At 41.7% G+C, this 23,354-nt stretch overlaps 1 protein-coding gene across 1 annotated transcript in view; it reads right to left on the bottom strand.

The window, feature by feature from the left end:
* Nucleotides 1-125: 125 nt before the first annotated feature.
* Nucleotides 126-23,354, bottom strand: part of LOC135047490 (transcription factor ETV7-like) — a 65,629-nt gene continuing 42,400 nt past the window's right edge. Inside the window, exons 7-8 of the mRNA XM_063955455.1 lie at nucleotides 10,154-10,254; nucleotides 126-9,250 (exon numbers count right to left, since the gene is read on the bottom strand). Coding sequence (XP_063811525.1) covers nucleotides 9,148-9,250; nucleotides 10,154-10,254 — 204 coding nt within the window. The 3' untranslated portion in view covers nucleotides 126-9,147. The remainder of the gene's footprint in view (nucleotides 9,251-10,153; nucleotides 10,255-23,354) is intronic.

Genomic DNA, 23,354 nt, shown 5'->3' with positions numbered 1-23,354 from the left:
GGAGCCCTTTCATGATTTTACTATGGGGCCCACAAAGTTCTAGTTACTCCCCTGCCTATGTGTATTGTTAGACATTCCCTAACAAACAATACAGTGAGTAAACAGATTAAAATACTACCAAAAGGTTATCAACAACATCCAGCACTCATTATTTATTCACAGAAACATAAAGATATTTTTACACACATTTTACATTCCATTTGCACAGATTAGCTTGAATTTTTCATGACATGCATTTGATAAAGGGATCCCCAGGAAAGGGCACCCTTTGTTTAACCAAGTTCAAGCACGCATTCAGTCAGTCAGCATCAGGTTCATACACGGCTGCAGCCAGTGACCAGTCAACAAAATAACCTTTGTAATAACTAGCCACACGTGTATTAAGTGGAAAGTAATAGAGCAGAGAGCTTTATTTCCTACCAGCAGTACATTATAAAGTGATACCAATTAACATATCGTGTCGTCGATTCCTGACACGAAGCTTAATCCTATTGGCTAATAAAACTTCTATCTTATACGTAATATGTTTGCCAACATCTATATTTTTTATATGTGCTCTTAAGTGGAATAACTAGGGGGTTTTTGCTAACTTCGAAACCTACATATGTCTGGTTATATTTTTACACTTGCTGTACCGCAAACTGACAAATACCCTTTGAAGCTCACATGTCTAGCTGCTGACATTATATTTCTGCTAGGAAATTACCGTAAAATATATCTTAGATAAAGGTCATAACTTCACAATGTGGGTTCAAACAAAGTACAGGTCTACACTCTTTCCTGTGTCAATTCTCAGCTGGAGAATAACAATTTGGAAACAGCTTGTAAGATGTCAATTATAAAATGGAGTCCTATGAACAAATATGGCTTCCATCTTTATCAACTTCCCCTCTTTGATTCTAATTTTATTTTACCCTTCCTTTACCTGGTCACTGATTCTATAGGGACACCTGCTTTCACGACTGGTGTACCATAGGGGCACTCCAGGCATGGGCTAGTCCATTCAACATCCCTATACTCGGGTAGAACCAATGTTCCCTATTCTCTTATCCCTAACCACAAGAGAAAGTTCATAAAGCAGAGGAGTCTTTTGAGGATGGAATCATTATAATGTTCATAGTCCTTGCTCAATAGTCCTTGAAAGTCTTTTTGACTCAATATTGTGACAGCAAAGTTTCTTTAGATCACATCATCATAACAGTAGGGACAGCTTCTGAGTATCTTGTATGGCAGCTTTCACAGTAGTGTGATGTGGAGTTATATATTATAGCTCTTCCAATAAGTTTCATATAAATTGGTTGCGGTTTAGCAGTTTCAGCAATGCCTTAGGTAGAAAAACATTTTAGTGTCAGTATTCACATAATAAGTCTTAAAATATGCAATTAATAGCAAAACAAGTCCCTTAGCAACAATAGATAATATTCCTGAAAAGCAATTGGTTGTATAGTGTTTATAAAACCAAGAAAAGAAAGAATCTGGAAATACACTGGTATAATTATGATTAGTAGCGAACTGATTTTTCAACTGTATTACTTCATTTATCTTTTCATCAATAATATCTTCTGGGCTAGTATAATTTATTAAATAAGTACAACATTTTACTTCATAGACGGTCTGCAAAGTGACATACTAGCCTGCAGATACAGTAAACAATAGGTGACAACTGTTTATATTGGTCCTGTTTTACATTCAATGACTAGCATCTTCTATGCCTATTTGTTTTTACTTGGGTAATTGTTGACATCCTATGTGTATTCCCTTCTGTTCTGTTATATTTGGCATAGTTACTGATTATTGCACTATCACTTGACTCCTTATATAAGTAAGGTTCAATCATTACTGTTTATATAAGAATAATCATGCTAACAAGAAGAACTAACTAACACATTATACATCCCCTAGACCCTTATATGGCCTGGGGCCTATTAAATTGTATCTATATATTTTGATTATGTATCGTGATTGGATAATACTTCCTTTGTCACTTTCTTGCAATGAGATGCGTTTATTTACGAGTTTCTTTCACTCAACGTGACTGAAGTGGCGGTAGTCAACAGAACTTAAAACGGTCCTTTGAATTTGGGTTCAAGAGACTTTCTTTTTCTTAGTGACCACCCAATCACCTTGCTTTAGTTCATGTGAGACTTGGGAACAGTTGGTGTCTGGAATAGAATCAAAAACTTTGCCGTGCAATTTGGTTAGTTGCTTTTATATATGCATTACATAATAAGTTAAGTTACCATGCTCATGTTGCAGTTGCTGTGGAAAATAGCATACTGTCCTAGCAGCAATACCAAAATAAGATTTCATATGGTATTAACCCATGCTTTTCACTTGAAGTATTTGTGAGAACAGAGCAATGGGTAAACCTTCTAGCCATGTTTTGCCTGTTTCTGTAACTTATTTTTATAGCTTTAGTTTTAAGGTAATAGATACGTTTTTCTACATGTTTACTACTTTGCCTATAGGGAGTGTAAAAGGCCTGAGTAACACCTAAATCTGACAGAATTTTGCCTAATACTTCTCCTGTGAAATGGGTACCTCTGTTGCTTTCAATAACTTAAGGTACTCCATATTAACAATACATATTACTTCTTGCATTAACTTCTTTGCAACTGTTTTTGGCGTTTGCTGCTTTACAACGCCAAGCCTTGACCCAATTTGGAAATAGATCTTTGCACACAAGTACATTTTTATACCCAGAACATTTAGGTAACTGGATAAAGTCTATTTGTAATCGCTGAAAGGGGTAGCAGGTTTGCGGGGTACTTTTTGCTGGTACCTTCACAACCTTTCCTGGGTTATGTAAAGCACAAGTTACACACCCTGCAACATAAGCCTGTGCTGCTTGTGTGAAACCTGGTGCCACCCAATGCTGGTTCAGAATCCTCACCATTGCATCTCTGGATTGGTGAGGTTTTTTTTTTATGCAATATTTGTGCTAAGACTGGGTAAAGTGAGCGTGGTAAACAGATACGGTTTTCCACCATCCATCTGTCACCGTGTATTCGCCCACCTAATTTTTCCCAATCCTTTTTCTCCTTGCCTGAGGCCTGTGCTTGTAATTTGCACAATAACTGTAAGTCTAATAACTCTGGTGTGACAGTTAACATCACCTGAGTGTTTGGCAGAGGCTGGACTGCTGCAGCTTTTGCAGCCTGATCGGCTAGAGCGTTTCCTCTGACCTCTGCAGTATCCTCTTTATTGTGTGCTTTGACCTTTATAACTGCTAATTTCTTTGGCAATTGAAAGGCAGCAAATAATGCCCTAATACAGTTTGCATGTTTTATTGGTTTTCCTGAAGAGCCTATAAAATTTCTGCTCTTCCAGATAACTGCATAGTCATGGGCAATACCAAAGCAGTACCTTGAGTCTGTATAAACGTTAACTGTTTGACCTTTAGCATAAATATAGGCTGCTATTAATGCCCTAAGTTCTGCCTCCTGTGCTGTACTACCTGATGGCAAGGGTTCTTGTATTAAGATGTTTGTCTCTGTGGTAACTGCAAAACCTGTATTCGGTTCCCCATCCACATAGTACCTGGAGCCATCCACAAATAAATGTAAATCTGCATTTAGTAGAGGATGTTCCTGTATGTCTGGTGTACTTGCGGCTTCAAGATTCATTAATTCTATACAATCATGTTCTTGATCGTGTATAGAAATTGAAAAATTTGATTGGTTTTCTGTGCCTGTCATTTCATCATCACTCGCACCATTCCCCTCTTTTGAAACCAGCGGCAATAATGTAGCTGGGTTCAAATAAGTACAACGTTTGATAGTGACATTGGATGGTGTAAGCAATGCTACTTCATATTTGGTTAGCCTAGCAGCAGATAAATGCTTAGTCTGTGCTTGGTTCAGAATTTCAGTCACTGAGTGAGGCACCTGTACAGTTAAGGGATGACCCAGAACAATATCAGCAGCCTTGTCTAACAGTAACGCTGCTGCTGCTACTGACTTGACACATGTTGGTGCTGCCCGTATGACTGGGTTTAACTGTACTGAGTAATACGCTAGGGGTCGCTGCTTGTCACAATGTACCTGCGTTAATATTTCTTGCGCATGGCCTAAAATTTCACAACAAAACAAATTGAAAGGCCTTGCATAATCAGGAAGTCCTAATGCTGGTGCTGATATTATGTCTGTTTTTAGCTGACAAAAAGCATTTTGCTGTTCTTGTGTCGTGAGTAATGCACCTTGTGCATTTTGTCCCTTTAGGGCATCATGTAACACTAGTAGTTTTTGTGATGCGCCTACAATTCACTCTTTGCAATAAGTGATCAGTCCTAAAAGGAACATGTTTGAGGAGGTTTAACCTTTGAAATAATTTTCCTCCTTTTTGTAGTGATATGCTTACTATAAGCAGAAATGCAATGTTCTAGAAATTGTACTTTGTTTTGTGCATATTATAACTTATTTCTATGTACCCTACATTTCTTTTTTTAATATATGAATATCAATAAGTTTTGCCATTTGGGTTTTATTTAAAAAATACCTTACACTTGTTGTTCTTTTGATGGCATCATATAAAACTTAGTTTTCTGTGATGCCCTTGGAATGTATTTTGTACAATAGGTGATTAATTCTAGAAATGACTTAAGCTGTTGTAAGGTGCGTCATAGAGATATTTCTAAAATAAACCTCCCTTCTTTACTGTTATATGCCAAGCATCAGCAGTAATGCAATGTTAATGTATGTTAACCTAACATCTTTCAGAGGTATCATTTATGCATTGTTACAGTTTACAGTTACAATCTTGATTTTATACCATGTAAATGTAATTGTATCATGAGGGCAGACTTCTATCTTAGGGGTATGGACTATGACTACAGTTCTGCCCACTTCTCATACCTAGTTTACCTCATCACTTGGCCCCACCCCTTGTAACAGTTACCCAAACACTTCCTGATTCTTTGACATTTCATTACACACTGTAACTGGAACAGTAACGAGCTGTACATTAAAGAAAATATTTTTTTACATCTGTAACATGTTTCTAATTATTTGACTATGAACTGTTACTGTTTTAGACACAGAGATATTAATTTTACTGTGGAGATTTTTTTTTTTTTTTATACAAATACATGTTATATGTGTAGTCTTATGACAGCCCTTTTCTATTGGCTGGGGCAATATTTATTTGGCCACAACACATTTTATTATATTTATCCAAAACTTTATATTAAGATAATACTATTTTACACACACAAATAAAACACTGAGAGTGAGCCAGCACTCTCCCAACTCCGAACAGGGGTTAGCTGGAGTTTAATGATAAACCATTAGAACTTACATAATACATTATATTACACACTTCCATTGAAGTCTATAAGTCATTTGTAGCCACTGATTCAATACATATTTACCAATCTAATTTACAGACTATATATTTTGCTATTTTGTGGCACAAAATGACAGCAAAGTGCAAACACACTGACTACAATTTATGAATAATTTCTTTACACAATTTGATAAGCATGCAGTTTCAGAGACAAAAGCAGCCTGAAACTGAGACTTTTGGACCTCAGTTTTACCTAATGACGGACCAGACCAGCCCACATGGGAAGGCAAAAAAGAAGTAAAGAATAGATTACTACCAGCTGGTTTTATGTTTGCATTTCCATGCCACCTGAGTCCAATTGTCCATCACTAAGCAGGATCCAGAAAACTTATAACCCTTTTTGGATTTTATTTCTAGGTTTAAATTATTTTTTTTTATTTTATTTTTTTTACATGTTTAATGAATTTCATAAATTGTTGTTTAACATCAGGGAGTTCTGTAACTGTTATGTTAACAGTTCTGAATTTTTTTATATCATGCAGTGGTTCAGCGCAACTTTTGGCGCGCTGGATTAGGTCCGTCAGCAACTACACCAGGTGTGACAGCATCTTATGTGTACACCGGATATAGTTTGCAGGGACCAAATTTTTAAGTAAATTATACACTGGAGGTGCAGATGCCAAGCTTGAGACCATACATAAAAAAAAAAATTTTGGAGACATTTTTGGTCTCTTGACATTACATGCTGTACAATTTTTAGTCTACCAATATATTAGTCTGTGGCATGCACATCTTCAGGTATAATTAGTAGGTCTTTTATTTTTTTAACACTGGCAACCATTTACTGATTAACTTTTTAGATTTAACAGATTTCCTAACACAGGTTGAGTCTCCCTTATCCAAAATGCTTGGGACCAGAGGTATTTTGGATATGGGATTTTTCCGTATTTTGGAATAATTGCATACCATAATGAGATATCATGGTGATGGGACCTAAATCTAAGCACAGAATGCATTTATGTTACATATACACCTTATACACACAGCCTGAAGGTAATTTTAGCCAATATTTTTTATAACTTTGTGCATTAAACAAAGTGTGTGTACATTAACACAATTCATTTATGTTTCATATACACCTTATACACACAGCCTGAAGGTCATTAAATACAATATTTTTAATAACTTTGTGTATTAAACAAAGTTTGTGTACATTGAGTCATCAAAAAACAAAGGTTTCACTATCTCACTCTCACTCAAAAAAGTCCGTATTTCGGAATATTCCGTATTTCGGAATATTTGGATATGGGATACTCAACCTGCATTTGGTTCTTTACAGGGCTTACATTTATAGGACCAAGGTGTTTGACTAATTGGACATACTGTATCATCTGGTGGGTTACAATGTCTACAATTTGGACATGCCCAGTACGGATACCCTTTGGTTTTCTTGGGACCTCTATGTATCATTGTTTCCTGTCCAGATATGTCTGCATCTTTAAAATCATCCATATTAGTTAGAGCCATTTGTTCTTGAGTTTGTCCTAACTCTTTAACTTTTTCTTATACTGAAGTAATTTACCTGTTTTAATCCACAAATCAAGACTCTGTTTCAGATTATTATCCTTCACATATCTCCCATAGGTTACTATAATTTGTTTCAACCTATCCGGGTCTAGTGCCAGAAGTAGTCACTTTTGCCCATTGAAACAATCGTCTCATACCCTTCAAGCATTGCTCACCATGTACATTCTTCATAATGTCCATGGCACTCCGAGGTGCTTCATCCGAAGGATAAGTATTTGTATTTCCCAATACTTATGGCCAGTAAGCATTCAATAAAATCCGGGAAACATCAGTAGCCTGGATCTAACGGATCCTCAGAGATATAACTGTGAGGAAAATTGCCTGAAACAGAGGTGATCTGTAACCAATTTTTCCCAAACCCCTTCTTCTGCGGTATACACTATGGCTTTTAAAATAAATGAATATCCTTCTCCTAACTTATGTATGATAACTATGCAGACACAATCCTGACAGGAAATTTAACTTGCATTCAGTGCTCACAGCAGTCTGTGGTTACAGCTCACGGAAGAGAGAGAAAAATTTATTTATTTTTTAAACGGCTTCCGTTCCTGTTTTTTTTTCTTAAACTCTGTACGTTATAATTTTTAAAGCAACAGGACGTACTGTATCTCGCAACCAAAGTATGCAAGTCAGATGCAATGATATTCTACCGTGAGTACAATTTAGACTCTTATATTGTGTACAATATATTGTTTTGAACCTTCCAATTCAGACAGTATATCTGACCAATCCTTTCCAATATTTCTTACTTTAAGAATAAAATGACAATGTATTGGTACAAAAATGTTAAACCCCTCTTCCCACGGTTCAGAGAATAAGGGTGATTCTCCTGGATTACAAATATAATGTAAATACAATTTCTGATCGTGGTGTGCCTTTACTAAGAGTACTACACACTTACAAAGGGGACATGTCTGTTTCATAACTCTGACTTATTTCTAGAGTCTTTTTACAATATCCTACACATATAGACTGCAGTAACACAAACTTAAACTACATTTTAAATCTCAATATAAGACAAAACAAGACAGTGGTCGCAATAACGTTTAGTGTAACAATCCATCAGTTGGTTATATGCAGACACACTCTAAATACTCAGAATTCATTTACTTCCACATTCATTCATTGTTACGCCTTTATAACACATATATAAGCACATATAAGCAAGAGATAGAATGAAAATGAGAAAAACCTGTTTACTGAGTGAACTTTGTTCGTGCGATCCCGATGCCTGTCTCCCAGCAGAGCAGATTGGATAGTTAATGGAATGAGAGTCTACAGAGAAATATCTCTACGTACCATGCATGGGTTTTGAGTCTCAGTCCAGGAACCGTCCGCTCAGTCGTCCGCTGTTCAACAAGTGATATGGGATCTCAGATTAGGAACCTCCATATTGATAAAGGGATCCCCAGGAAAGGGCACCCTTTGTTTAACCAAGTTCAAGCACGCATTCAGTCAGTCAGCATCGGGTTCATACACGGCTGCAGCCAGTGACCAGTCAACAAAATAACCTTTGTAATAACTAGCCACACGTGTATTAAGTGGAAAGTAATAGAGCAGAGAGCTTTATTTCCTACCAGCAGTACATTATAAAGTGATACCAATTAACATATTGTGTCGTCGATTCCTGACACGAAGCTTAATCCTATTGGCTAATAAAACTTCTATCTTATACGTAATATGTTTGCCAACATCTATATTTTTTATATGTGCTCTTAAGTGGAATAACTAGGGGGTTTTTGCTAACTTCGAAACCTACATATGTCTGGTTATATTTTTACACTTGCTGTACCGCAAACTGACAAATACCCTTTGAAGCTCACATGTCTAGCTGCTGACATTATATTTCTGCTAGGAAATTACCGTAAAATATATCTTAGATAAAGGTCATAACTTCACAATGTGGGTTCAAACAAAGTACAGGTCTACACTCTTTCCTGTGTCAATTCTAAGCTGGAGAATAACAATTTGGAAACAGCTTGTAAGATGTCAATTATAAAATGGAGTCCTATGAACAAATATGGCTTCCATCTTTATCACATTCAACAAGATTGTGGAAAAGTTCTTTAGAGATTCAGGTCTGTGATGAAATGATAGCATCATACAGTTGCTGCAGATTTGTCAGCTGCACATTCATGTTCCGAATCTCCTGACAGTTTAGTAACAGCCAAATCTAAATACAGTATCTATTTATGTTCTTTGAACAGCAAATTACTGCATTATTTTTTGTTATACTTGGAAATTACGAGATAGAAATACTCCCCTATGCCAAACATCTCAAGGTGAAATAGCTATTATGTCCATGTTAGAATCATATGTGTCACATTCCAGTTGAAGCAACTTCTCTGATGTTAATCTCTCTTTTGGTGATATCAGAAACCTAAAAGAACATGGTTGGGAGGATGCTTAAAATTAAAATAATAAACACATGCAGTAAATGCTAACTCTATAACTGTAATATTTTAGCTAATAAAGTATAAATGCACATAAAAAAAAAATGAACAGATGTGCACCAACATTGTTGATTTTCAAATTGTTCCTAGAACCATGGCTCTCATTCCGAGTTGATCGCTCGCTAGCAGTTTTTAGCAGCCGTGCAAATGCATAGTCGCCTCCCACTGGGGAGTGTATTTTTGCTTTGAGTATTTTTGAGGAGTGCAAACACACTGTAGTTACTTATCCTGTGCGATGATTGCTGTGACAAGTGACACGGTAATGACGTCAGATACCCGCTCAGCAAACGCCCGGCCATGCCTGCATTTTTCCAAACACTCCCAGAAAACGGTCAGTTGGCACCCAGAAACTCCCACCTTCTGTCAATCTCCTTGTGATCAGCTGTGCGACTGGAAGCGTCGCTAGAACCTGTGCAAAACCACGATGCTCGTTGTACCCGTACGGTGCGCGTGCACATTGCGGTGCATACGCATGCGCAGATTTTGTTTTTTTACCTGATTGCTATGCAGCAAACAAAGGCAGCTAGCGATCAACTTGGAATGAGGGCCCATATACTGTATCAGATCATAATAGAATTTGTTTGAAACCATGGTTGTTATAAAGAGCAAGCAAAGCTATCTTTACCATTAGCATAAATTAAAAAAATGCATTTTAGTAATTAAATAACCCTGATATAACTAATGTCTGTTTATACTTAACTAAAGCCAGTGAGCATGCTCTCTGTAGTGAAAACAGGCATTAATTAGGAAGATAGCGCTTCTCTATCTTTCAACAGGGACACTTCCAAAATGTCATGATTTTCAAGACTTATGAATATTATGTTTATTACCGGAATGTTAGTCTTTGTCCAGATTCTTTTTTTAAAACATTTATTTTGTAATATTGTCTCAGGGCTCTTGACATCTTCTCATAAGTCATGTTTGGACGATTCTGAATGGAAACAAATTAAACATGTAAGTACCAATCACTGTATGTTTTTTTTTCCAATTCTGAGAATGTTCAGATACCAACATAGGAACCACTGGACAAATTATGAAAATGTGCATTGCATTGTGGCCATTTTCTGACTTAAGCTAGCCACATACCTAAAGATTATCTTTCCAACCATCCATCTAGTTGGATGGTTGGAAAGAACATCTGGTAATGTACTGTATGGGATCTAATGACAATTAGCCATTTGCATTCAAATGCTGGAAAATGGTCAAAAATAGATGCTCAGACAAGTTGGTTACATCAAATGTATTTAACCAAACAACCATTTTCATCCATTTTACAGTGCTAGGAACAAATGGTCAATTGCCATTTGCTCTCATACATTACCAGATTTTCATTCCAACCAGCCATCAAGTTGACTGGTTGGAAAGATCTTTAGATGTGTGGGCAGCTTTAGGGTGGGTACAAACTATGCCAATATCAACAGGATATGTCAGATTGGAACAACACATTGTGCATATCTGGCAGTGTGAATGCCCAATTGTGAGCTCCCGGTGTCCCATGAGATAAGCGATCCAGATATCTCCATAAAAGTTCATATTTTTTCTCAGAAACAGGCATGTCTTCTCTACATGAAACTCATTGTGTGATCATCTACAGCACAGGTTCTCAAACTCGGTCCTTAGGACCCCACACAGTGCATGTTTTGAGGGTCTCCTCACAGAATCAAAAGTGAAATAATTTGCTCCACCTGCGGACCTTTTAAAATGTGTCAGTGAGTAATTAATACACCTGTGCGCCTGTGCTGGGTTACCTGCAAAACATGCACCGTGTGGGGTCCTGAGGACCGAGTTTGAGAACCACTGATCTACAGGTATGACAAAAAGCTATTCTGCAGAATACTACGCCTTAAAGAATAGCTAAATTGATAAATTGATAGACAACAATTGATAGGCAAGATCATATACTGTACCAAAGGATATTAATCACAAAAACCTACATAGACACCTTCATAGAGTTCTAGAAATGCGTGGTTATCACAGATAGACAGAAAAGACATTTATACAAATCAGGGACGTAAGTTCTTACCAGATGCCCGAAGGTACAGTAGATTAAATAGAGAGTGGGTAAGGTCAACAGGTGCAAAAGGTAAACAAAGTCAAAAGATCGACATAATAATGGGCAACAAAGAAATGTTTGACACAATTTTTACAATTTTTCGGGTGTCATTTTCTATGCTTTATCATATGTGACCACAATCCGTGGAAACGTGTACTCTCATGGGCTTGCTTCGCTTACCACGCTTCAGGCAAGGTGGCTTGCTCTGCAACCGCTGTGCTCACCACAGGTTACTTTTCCCAATTGTGTATAGTAAGTCAAGCAAAAGTTGGGAAACATTGAAAAACAAAAAACAATTATGTGTGTCACCCGATGTCATGTTGATCTTTTGAACTCGTCGAACTTTTGTGCCTGTCAACCTAATGCATGTAGAATATATGGAGTAAACCTATTGACCATCGACCTAGACACCGATGATCTATCCTCAGGATACCTTATATGTGTAACCTCCCCCTTTCCTGAGGCACCCAATCATAATCCTCGATAAGTGCCGCCTTGCTGTGTGCCCTGGCTTTAGATGAGAAGATCCATTCTGCACAAGTGTAGAACGGATCGCCTCTTGCTCCCCGGCTGCAGAAGCTGCAGCGCCGACTATCTAGTGCAGGAGGGGAGAGGTGCTAAGCACATATAAACATACATGTGAAGATGTATGTAATATATGTGCTGGCAGTGTATCCGGGATCGACAGCGGCGCTAGAAGCAGAGATCAGCTACAGAAGGGGGTACAGATCATCAGTTTGCCCTGACACATGGTCAACTGTGCTCTGCATGTGGGGGAAGGAGGTAGATGCCCAATGGGGTGTGGGTGTGGGTGTTTTTAACCCACTGGGGAGATCTGTCACCAGTGGAGGTATGGGAGGGGTAAAATAAAGATATATGATGCTGGAAGGGGAAGGAGGGGAAATAAAAAAAAAAAAAAACATTGGTCTCAGGTTAGGAGAAGGGGGGGAAGGTACAAAAAAGGTGTTTTTTTTACATTGGGGGTTGCTTTATAAAACATGGATTTTTTTACTACTAAGGGTATGGGGGGGTACTAGTATTAGGATTTAAGACCACTGGGGGAGGGGGTCTATTGCCAATCGGGTGTGGGAAGTTATTTTATAATGGTGGCCTATGGACATGGGAGGGATGGGTTGGTGAAAAACATCCCCTAGATATATATTTTTATAAATAAAATATTTAAATATAGTATTAAAACTACTTTTTGAACTTTATCAAGTAATAAACCCTTGTTCCTCCGCAGCCTAACCCTCTCCGGGGGTGTCTAACCCCAACCCATCTCCCTGCAGCTAATCCTCCCCTTCTCCCGCAGCCTAACCATCCCCTGCAGCCTGAACCTAACCCTAACACCCCCCCCCCCCCCCCCCCCCCCCACACACACACACACACACACACACACACACACACACACACACACACACCACCACCGCTTACCTCTCCGGTGGTGCCGAGTTAGTGTTCACTGTCGGATCCGTGTTGGGATTCCGGCATCTGTAGTTTGACTGCCGGGATTCCATCCACCGGGATCCTGACAGGATCCTCATCAAATTGGGTCAATTCTACAATGTGTGACAGATGGAAGCCTATCTTTAAGACATTAATAATGTTTATGCCATAAATGGATTAGCAGCATGTCCACAGTTCTACAAGATTCTAGAGATGAGCGCCTGAAATTTTTCGGGTTTTGTGTTTTGGTTTTGGATTCGGTTCCGCGGCCGTGTTTTGGGTTCGAACGCGTTTTGGCAAAACCTCACCGAATTTTTTTTGTCGGATTCGGGTGTGTTTTGGATTCGGGTGTTTTTTTCAAAAAACACTAAAAAACTGCTTAAATCATAGAATTTGGGGGTCATTTTGATCCCAAAGTATTATTAACCTCAAAAACCATAATTTACACTCATTTTCAGTCTATTCTGAATACCTCACACCTCACAATATTATTTTTAGTCCTAAAATTTGCACCGAGGTCGCTGTGTGAGTAAGATAAGCGACCCTAGTGGCCGACACAAACACCGGGCCCATCTAGGAGTGGCACTGCAGTGTCACGCAGGATGTCCCTTCCAAAAAACCCTCCCCAAACAGCACATGACGCAAAGAAAAAAAGAGGCGCAATGAGGTAGCTGTGTGAGTAAGATTAGCGACCCTAGTGGCCGACACAAACACCGGGCCCATCTAGGAGTGGCACTGCAGTGTCACGCAGGATGGCCCTTCCAAAAAACCCTCCCCAAACAGCACATGACACAAAGAAAAAAAGAGGCGCAATGAGGTAGCTGTGTGAGTAAGATTAGCGACCCTAGTGGCTGACACAAACACCGGGCCCATCTAGGAGTGGCACTGCAGTGTCACGCAGGATGTCCCTTCCAAAAAACCCTCCCCAAACAGCACATGACGCAAAGAAAAAAAGAGGCGCAATGAGGTAGCTGACTGTGTGAGTAAGATTAGCGACCCTAGTGGCCGACACAAACACCGGGCCCATCTAGGAGTGGCACTGCAGTGTCACGCAGGATGTCCCTTCCAAAAAACCCTCCCCAATCAGCACATGATGCAAAGAAAAAGAAAAGAAAAAAGAGGTGCAAGATGGAATTGTCCTTGGGCCCTCCCACCCACCCTTATGTTGTATAAACAAAACAGGACATGCACACTTTCACCAACCCATCATTTCAGTGACAGGGTCTGCCACACGACTGTGACTGATATGACGGGTTGGTTTGGACCCCCCCCAAAAAAGAAGCAATTAATCTCTCCTTGCACAAACTGGCTCTACAGAGGCAAGATGTCCACCTCATCTTCACCCTCCGATATATCACCGTGTACATCCCCCTCCTCACAGATTATCAATTCGTCCCCACTGGAATCCACCATCTCAGCTCCCTGTGTACTTTGTGGAGGCAATTGCTGCTGGTCAATGTCTCCGCGGAGGAATTGATTATAATTCATTTTAATGAACATCATCTTCTCCACATTTTCTGGATGTAACCTCGTACGCCGATTGCTGACAAGGTGAGCGGCGGCACTAAACACTCTTTCGGAGTACACACTTGTGGGAGGGCAACTTAGGTAGAATAAAGCCAGTTTGTGCAAGGGCCTCCAAATTGCCTCTTTTTCCTGCCAGTATAAGTACGGACTGTGTGACGTGCCTACTTGGATGCGGTCACTCATATAATCCTCCACCATTCTATCAATGTTGAGAGAATCATATGCAGTGACAGTAGACGACATGTCCGTAATCGTTGTCAGGTCCTTCAGTCCGGACCAGATGTCAGCATCAGCAGTCGCTCCAGACTGCCCTGCATCACCGCCAGCGGGTGGGCTCGGAATTCTGAGCCTTTTCCTCGCACCCCCAGTTGCGGGAGAATGTGAAGGAGGAGATGTTGACAGGTCGCGTTCTGCTTGACTTGACAATTTTCTCACCAGCAGGTCTTTCAACCCCAGCAGACCTGTGTCTGCCGGAAAGAGAGATCCAAGGTAGGCTTTAAATCTAGGATCGAGCACGGTGGCCAAAATGTAGTGCTCTGATTTCAACAGATTGACCACCCGTGAATCCTTGTTAAGCGAATTAAGGGCTGCATCCACAAGTCCCACATGCCTAGCGGAATCGCTCCCTTTTAGCTCCTTCTTCAATGCCTCCAGCTTCTTCTGCAAAAGCCTGATGAGGGGAATGACCTGACTCAGGCTGGCAGTGTCTGAACTGACTTCACGTGTGGCAAGTTCAAAGGGCATCAGAACCTTGCACAACGTTGAAATCATTCTCCACTGCACTTGAGACAGGTGCATTCCACCTACTATATCGTGCTCAATTGTATAGGCTTGAATGGCCTTTTGCTGCTCCATCAACCTCTGAAGCATATAGAGGGTTGAATTCCACCTCGTTACCACTTCTTGCTTCAGATGATGGCAGGGTAGGTTCAGTAGTTTTTGGTGGTGCTCCAGTTTTCTGTACGTGGTGCCTGTACGCCGAAAGTGTCCCGCAATTCTTCTGGCCACCGACAGCATCTCTTGCACGCCCCTGTCGTTTTTTTAAAAATTCTGCACCACCAAATTCAAGGTATGTGCAAAACATGGGACGTGCTGGAATTGGCCCAGATTTAATGCACACACAATATTGCTGGCGTTGTCCGATGCCACAAATCCACAGGAGAGTCCAATTGGGGTAAGCCATTCCGCGATGATCTTCCTCAGTTGCCGTAAGAGGTTTTCAGCTGTGTGCGTATTCTGGAAAGCGGTGATACAAAGCGTAGCCTGCCTAGGAAAGAGTTGGCGTTTGCGAGATGCTGCTACTGGTGCCGCCGCTGCTGTTCTTGCGGCGGGAGTCCATACATCTACCCAGTGGGCTGTCACAGTCATATAGTCCTGACCCTGCCCTGCTCCACTTGTCCACATGTCCGTGGTTAAGTGGACATTGGGTACAGCTGCATTTTTTAGGACACTGGTGACTCTTTTTCTGAGGTCTGTGTACATTTTCGGTATCGCCTGCCTAGAGAAATGGAACCTAGATGGTATTTGGTACCGGGGACACAGTACCTCCAACAAGTCTCTAGTTGGCTCTGCAGTAATGATGGATACCGGAACCACGTTTCTCACCACCCAGGATGCCAAGGCCTCAGTTATCCGCTTTGCAGTAGGATGACTGCTGTGATATTTCATCTTCCTCGCAAAGGACTGTTGAACAGTCAATTGCTTGCTGGAAGTAGTACAAGTGGGCTTACGACTTCCCCTCTGGGATGACCATCGACTCCCAGCGGCAACAACAGCAGCGCCAGGAGCAGTAGGCGTTACACGCAAGGATGCATCGGAGGAATCCCAGGCAGGAGAGGACTCGTCAGAATTGCCAGTGACATGGCCTGCAGGACTATTGGCATTCCTGGGGAAGGAGGAAATTGACACTGAGGGAGTTGGTGGGGTGGTTTGCGTGAGCTTGGTTACAAGAGGAAGGGATTTACTGGTCAGTGGACTGCTTCCGCTGTCACCCAAAGTTTTTGAACTTGTCACTGACTTATTATGAATGCGCTGCAGGTGACGTATAAGGGAGGATGTTCCGAGGTGGTTAACGTCCTTACCCCTACTTATTACAGCTTGACAAAGGGAACACACGGCTTGACACCTGTTGTCCGCATTTCTGGTGAAATACCTCCACACCGAAGAACTGATTTTTTTGGTATTTTCACCTGGCATGTCAACGGCCATATTCCTCCCACGGACAACAGGTGTCTCCCCGGGTGCCTGACTTAAACAAACCACCTCACCATCAGAATCCTCCTGGTCAATTTCCTCCCCAGCGCCAGCAACACCCATATCCTCCTCATCCTGGTGTACTTCAACACTGACATCTTCAATCTGACTATCAGGAACTGGACTGCGGGTGCTCCTTCCAGCACTTGCAGGGGGCGTGCAAATGGTGGAAGGCGCATGCTCTTCACGTCCAGTGTTGGGAAGGTCAGGCATCGCAACCGACACAATTGGACTCTCCTTGTGGATTTGGGATTTCGAAGAATGCACAGTTCTTTGCTGTGCTGCTTTTGCCAGCTTGAGTCTTTTCATTTTTCTAGCGAGAGGCTGAGTGCTTCCATCCTCATGTGAAGCTGAACCACTAGCCATGAACATAGGCCAGGGCCTCAGCCGTTCCTTGCCACTCCGTGTGGTAAATGGCATATTGGCAAGTTTACGCTTCTCCTCCGACAATTTTATTTTAGGTTTTGGAGTCCTTTTTTTTACTGATATTTGGTGTTTTGGATTTGACATGCTCTGTACTATGACATTGGGCATCGGCCTTGGCAGACGACGTTGCTGGCATTTCATCGTCTCGGCCATGACTAGTGGCAGCAGCTTCAGCACGAGGTGGAAGTGGATCTTGATCTTTCCCTAATTTTGGAACCTCAACATTTTTGTTCTCCATATTTTAATAGGCACAACTAAAAGGCACCTCAGGTAAACAATGGAGATGGATGGATTGGATACTAGTATACAATTATGGACGGGCTGCCGAGTGTCGACACAGAGGTAGCCACAGCCGTGAACTACCGCACTGTACTGTGTCTGCTGCTAATATATAGACTGGTTGATAAAGAGATAGTATACTCGTAACTAGTATGTATGTATAAAGAAAGAAAAAAAAAACCACGGTTAGGTGGTATATACAATTATGGACGGGCTGCCGAGTGCCGACACAGAGGTAGCCACAGCCGTGAACTACCGCACTGTACTGTGTCTGCTGCTAATATATAGACTGGTTGATAAAGAGATAGTATACTCGTAACTAGTATGTATGTATAAAGAAAGAAAAAAAAACCACGGTTAGGTGGTATATACAATTATGGACGGGCTGCCGAGTGCCGACACAGAGGTAGCCACAGCCGTGAACTACCGCACTGTACTGTGTCTGCTGCTAATATAGACTGGTTGATAAAGAGATAGTATACTCGTAACTAGTATGTATGTATAAAGAAAGAAAAAAAAACCACGGTTAGGTGGTATATACAATTATGGACGGGCTGCCGAGTGCCGACACAGAGGTAGCCACAGCCGTGAACTACCGCACTGTACTGTGTCTGCTGCTAATATATAGACTGGTTGATAAAGAGATAGTATACTCGTAACTAGTATGTATGTATAAAGAAAGAAAAAAAAACCACGGTTAGGTGGTATATACAATTATGGACGGGCTGCCGAGTGCCGACACAGAGGTAGCCACAGCCGTGAACTACCGCACTGTACTGTGTCTGCTGCTAATATATAGACTGGTTGATAAAGAGATAGTATACTCGTAACTAGTATGTATGTATAAAGAAAGAAAAAAAAACCACGGTTAGGTGGTATATACAATTATGGACGGGCTGCCGAGTGCCGACACAGAGGTAGCCACAGCCGTGAACTACCGCACTGTACTGTGTCTGCTGCTAATATAGACTGGTTGATAAAGAGATAGTATACTCGTAACTAGTATGTATGTATAAAGAAAGAAAAAAAAACCACGGTTAGGTGGTATATACAATTATGGACGGGCTGCCGAGTGCCGACACAGAGGTAGCCACAGCCGTGAACTACCGCACTGTACTGTGTCTGCTGCTAATATATAGACTGGTTGATAAAGAGATAGTATACTCGTAACTAGTATGTATGTATAAAGAAAGAAAAAAAAACCACGGTTAGGTGGTATATACAATTATGGACGGGCTGCCGAGTGCCGACACAGAGGTAGCCACAGCCGTGAACTACCGCACTGTACTGTGTCTGCTGCTAATATATAGACTGGTTGATAAAGAGATAGTATACTCGTAACTAGTATGTATGTATAAAGAAAGAAAAAAAAACCACGGTTAGGTGGTATATACAATTATGGACGGGCTGCCGAGTGCCGACACAGAGGTAGCCACAGCCGTGAACTACCGCACTGTACTGTGTCTGCTGCTAATATATAGACTGGTTGATAAAGAGATAGTATACTCGTAACTAGTATGTATGTATAAAGAAAGAAAAAAAAAACCACGGTTAGGTGGTATATACAATTATGGACGGGCTGCCGAGTGCCGACACAGAGGTAGCCACAGCCGTGAACTACCGCACTGTACTGTGTCTGCTGCTAATATAGACTGGTTGATAAAGAGATAGTATACTCGTAACTAGTATGTATGTATAAAGAAAGAAAAAAAACCAACGGTTAGGTGGTATATACAATTATGGACGGGCTGCCGAGTGCCGACACAGAGGTAGCCACAGCCGTGAACTACCGCACTGTACTGTGTCTGCTGCTAATATTGACTGGTTGATAAAGAGATAGTATACTACTAATATTATATATACTGGTGGTCAGGTCACTGGTCACTAGTCACACTGGCAGTGGCACTCCTGCAGCAAAAGTGTGCACTGTTTAATTTTAATATAATATTATGTACTCCTGGCTCCTGCTATAACCTATAACTGGCACTGCAGTAGTGCTCCCCAGTCTCCCCCACAATTATAAGCTGTGTGAGCTGAGCAGTCAGACAGATATATAATATATATAGATGATGCAGCACACTGGCCTGAGCCTGAGCAGTGCACACAGATATGGTATGTGACTGACTGAGTCACTGTGTGTATCGCTTTTTTCAGGCAGAGAACGGATATATTAAATAAACTGCACTGTGTGTCTGGTGGTCACTCACTATATAATATATTATGTACTCCTGGCTCCTGCTACAACCTATAACTGGCACTGCAGTAGTGCTCCCCAGTCTCCCCCACAATTATAAGCTGTGTGAGCTGAGCAGTCAGACAGATATATATAATATTATATATAGATAATAGATGATGCAGCACACTGGCCTGAGCCTGAGCAGTGCACACAGATATGGTATGTGACTGAGTCACTGTGTGCTGTGTATCGCTTTTTTCAGGCAGAGAACGGATTATAAATAAAACTGGTGGTCACTATCAGCAAAACTCTGCACTGTACTGAGTACTCCTAATGCTCCCCAAAATTAGTAAATCAAGTGTCTCTCTAATCTATTCTAAACGGAGAGGACGCCAGCCACGTCCTCTCCCTATCAATCTCAATGCACGTGTGAAAATGGCGGCGACGCGCGGCTCCTTATATAGAATCCGAGTCTCGCGATAGAATCCGAGCCTCGCGAGAATCCGACAGCGTCATGATGACGTTCGGGCGCGCTCGGGTTAACCGAGCAAGGCGGGAAGATCCGAGTCGCTCGGACCCGTGAAAAAAAACATGAAGTTCGGGCGGGTTCGGATTCAAAGAAACCGAACCCGCTCATCTCTACAAGATTCTACAACTATCTACAATATTCACATACAGGAAAGACTTTATTTTCAAATAAACTGACAGCTGACTTTTTGTCCTCATGCATTATGGAACCTCTCTTGTATGAAATTACATAACCTGAAGTATTCATCTACATATCAGTGGCATATCTATAATGCATGCAGGGTGTGCAGTGCACTTGTGCCCCTGGGTCCAGGTGGCCCACACTCACACCCTGCGATCATATTATTGATACTTCTCCTGTATCACCTAGCACTGCAGACAGAAATCACTGAGAAAATGGCGTTGTGGTTCAATTTTCCTGAAGATTTGCACATGCGCAGTAGACTCTGGCATATTCACATCTTTGACTATATGATATAAAGTAAGAAACAAACAAATAAACAGTATATGCTCTCTAATATACATAAATAAAACGGTACATACTGTCTACATTACAAACCACAAACCCACTGATCTACATTCATATCTTACATGTGATGCTTTGCATAACATGCATGCTGCTAATGCACAATAACCTACAGCTAAATCATAAGTAGGGGCATGTGCAGACTAGAGATGAGCGGGTTCGGTTTCTCTGAATCCGAACCCGCCCGAACTTCATGGTTTTTTTCACGGGTCCGAGCAGACTCGGATCCTCCCGCCTTGCTCGGTTAACCCGAGCGCGCCCGAACGTCATCATGACGCTGTCGGATTCTCGCGAGACTCGGATTCTATATAAGGAGCCGCGCGTCGCCGCCATTTTCACACGTGCATTGAGATTGATAGGGAGAGGACGTGGCTGGCGTCCTCTCCATTTAGATTAGAAGAGAGAGAGAGAGAGAGAGATTGACCTGATTTACTGGAGCTTAGGAGTACTGTAGAAGTGTAGAGAGTGCAGAGTTTACTAGTGACTGACCACAGTGACCACCAGACAGTGCAGTTTTGTTTTATTTAATATATCCGTTCTCTGCCTGAAAAAAACGATACACACAGTGACTCAGTCACATACCATATCTGTGTGCACTGCTCAGCCCAGTGTGCTGCATCATCTATGTATATATATCTGACTGTGCTCAGCTCACACAGCTTATAATTGTGGGGGAGACTGGGGAGCACTGCAGTGCCAGTTATAGGTTATAGCAGGAGCCAGGAGTACATATTATATTAAAATTAAACAGTGCACACTTTTGCTGCAGGAGTGCCACTGCCAGTGTGACTGACCAGTGACCTGACCACACTGACCACCAGTATAGTTAGTAGTATACTATATTGTGATTGCCTGAAAAAGTTAAACACTCGTCGCGTGACTTCACTTGTGTGGTGTTTTTTTTTTTATTCTATAAAAAACTCATTCTGCTGACAGACAGTGTCCAGCAGGTCCGTCATTATATAATATATACCTGTCCGGCTGCAGTAGTGATATATATATATTTTTTATATCATTATTTATCATCCAGTCGCAGCAGACACAGTACGGTAGTTCACGGCTGTAGCTACCTCTGTGTCGGCACTCGGCAGTCCATCCATAATTGTATACCACCTACCCGTGGTTTTTTTTTCTTTCTTCTTTATACATACATACTACTACATCTCTTTATCAACCAGTCTATATTAGCAGCAGACACAGTACAGTACGGTAGTTCACGGCTGTAGCTACCTCTGTGTCGGCACTCGGCAGTCCGTCCATAATTGTATACCACCTACCCGTGTTTTTTTTTTCTTTCTTCTTTATACATACATACTACTACATCTCTTTATCAACCAGTCTATATTAGCAGCAGACACAGTACAGTACGGTAGTCCACGGCTGTAGCTACCTCTGTGTCGGCACTCGGCAGTCCGTCCATAATTGTATACTAGTATCCATCCATCTCCATTGTTTACCTGAGGTGCCTTTTAGTTGTGCCTATTAAAATATGGAGAACAAAAATGTTGAGGTTCCAAAATTAGGGAAAGATCAAGATCCACTTCCACCTCGTGCTGAAGCTGCTGCCACTAGTCATGGCCGAGACGATGAAATGCCAGCAACGTCGTCTGCCAAGGCCGATGCCCAATGTCATAGTACAGAGCATGTCAAATCCAAAACACCAAATATCAGTAAAAAAAGGACTCCAAAACCTAAAATAAAATTGTCGGAGGAGAAGCGTAAACTTGCCAATATGCCATTTACCACACGGAGTGGCAAGGAACGGCTGAGGCCCTGGCCTATGTTCATGGCTAGTGGTTCAGCTTCACATGAGGATGGAGGCACTCAGCCTCTCGCTAGAAAAATGAAAAGACTCAAGCTGGCAAAAGCAGTAGCACCGCAAAGAACTGTGCGTTCTTCGAAATCCCAAATCCACAAGGAGAGTCCAATTGTGTCGGTTGCGATGCCTGACCTTCCCAACACTGGACGTGAAGAGCATGCGCCTTCCACCATTTGCACGCCCCCTGCAAGTGCTGGAAGGAGCACCCGCAGTCCAGTTCCTGATAGTCAGATTGAAGATGTCAGTGTTGAAGTACACCAGGATGAGGAGGATATGGGTGTTGCTGGCGCTGGGGAGGAAATTGACCAGGAGGATTCTGATGGTGAGGTGGTTTGTTTAAGTCAGGCACCCGGGGAGACACCTGTTGTCCGTGGGAGGAATATGGCCTCGGAACATCCTCCCTTATACGTCACCTGCAGCGCATTCATAATAAGTCAGTGACAAGTTCAAAAACTTTGGGTGACAGCGGAAGCAGTCCACTGACCAGTAAATCCCTTCCTCTTGTAACCAAGCTCACGCAAACCACCCCACCAACTCCCTCAGTGTCAATTTCCTCCTTCCCCAGGAATGCCAATAGTCCTGCAGGCCATGTCACTGGCAATTCTGATGATTCCTCTCCTGCCTGGGATTCCTCCGATGCATCCTTGCGTGTAACGCCTACTGCTGCTGGCGCTGCTGTTGTTGCTGCTGGGAGTCGATGGTCATCCCAGAGGGGAAGTCGTAAGACCACTTTTACTACTTCCACCAAGCAATTGACTGTCCAACAGTCCTTTGCGAGGAAGATGAAATATCACAGCAGTCATCCTACTGCAAAGCGGATAACTGAGGCCTTGGCATCCTGGGTGGTGAGAAACGTGGTTCCGGTATCCATCATTACTGCAGAGCCAACTAGAGACTTGTTGGAGGTACTGTGTCCCCCGGTACCAAATACCATCTAGGTTCCATTTCTCTAGGCAGGCGATACCGAAAATGTACACAGACCTCAGAAAAAGAGTCAC

Source organism: Pseudophryne corroboree, chromosome 2, assembly GCF_028390025.1.
Source record: "Pseudophryne corroboree isolate aPseCor3 chromosome 2, aPseCor3.hap2, whole genome shotgun sequence".
In the NCBI taxonomy this organism is placed as follows: domain Eukaryota; kingdom Metazoa; phylum Chordata; class Amphibia; order Anura; family Myobatrachidae; genus Pseudophryne; species Pseudophryne corroboree.
Note: the sequence above shows the minus strand (reverse complement) of the source record. Positions and strands in the feature narration are given on the sequence as shown.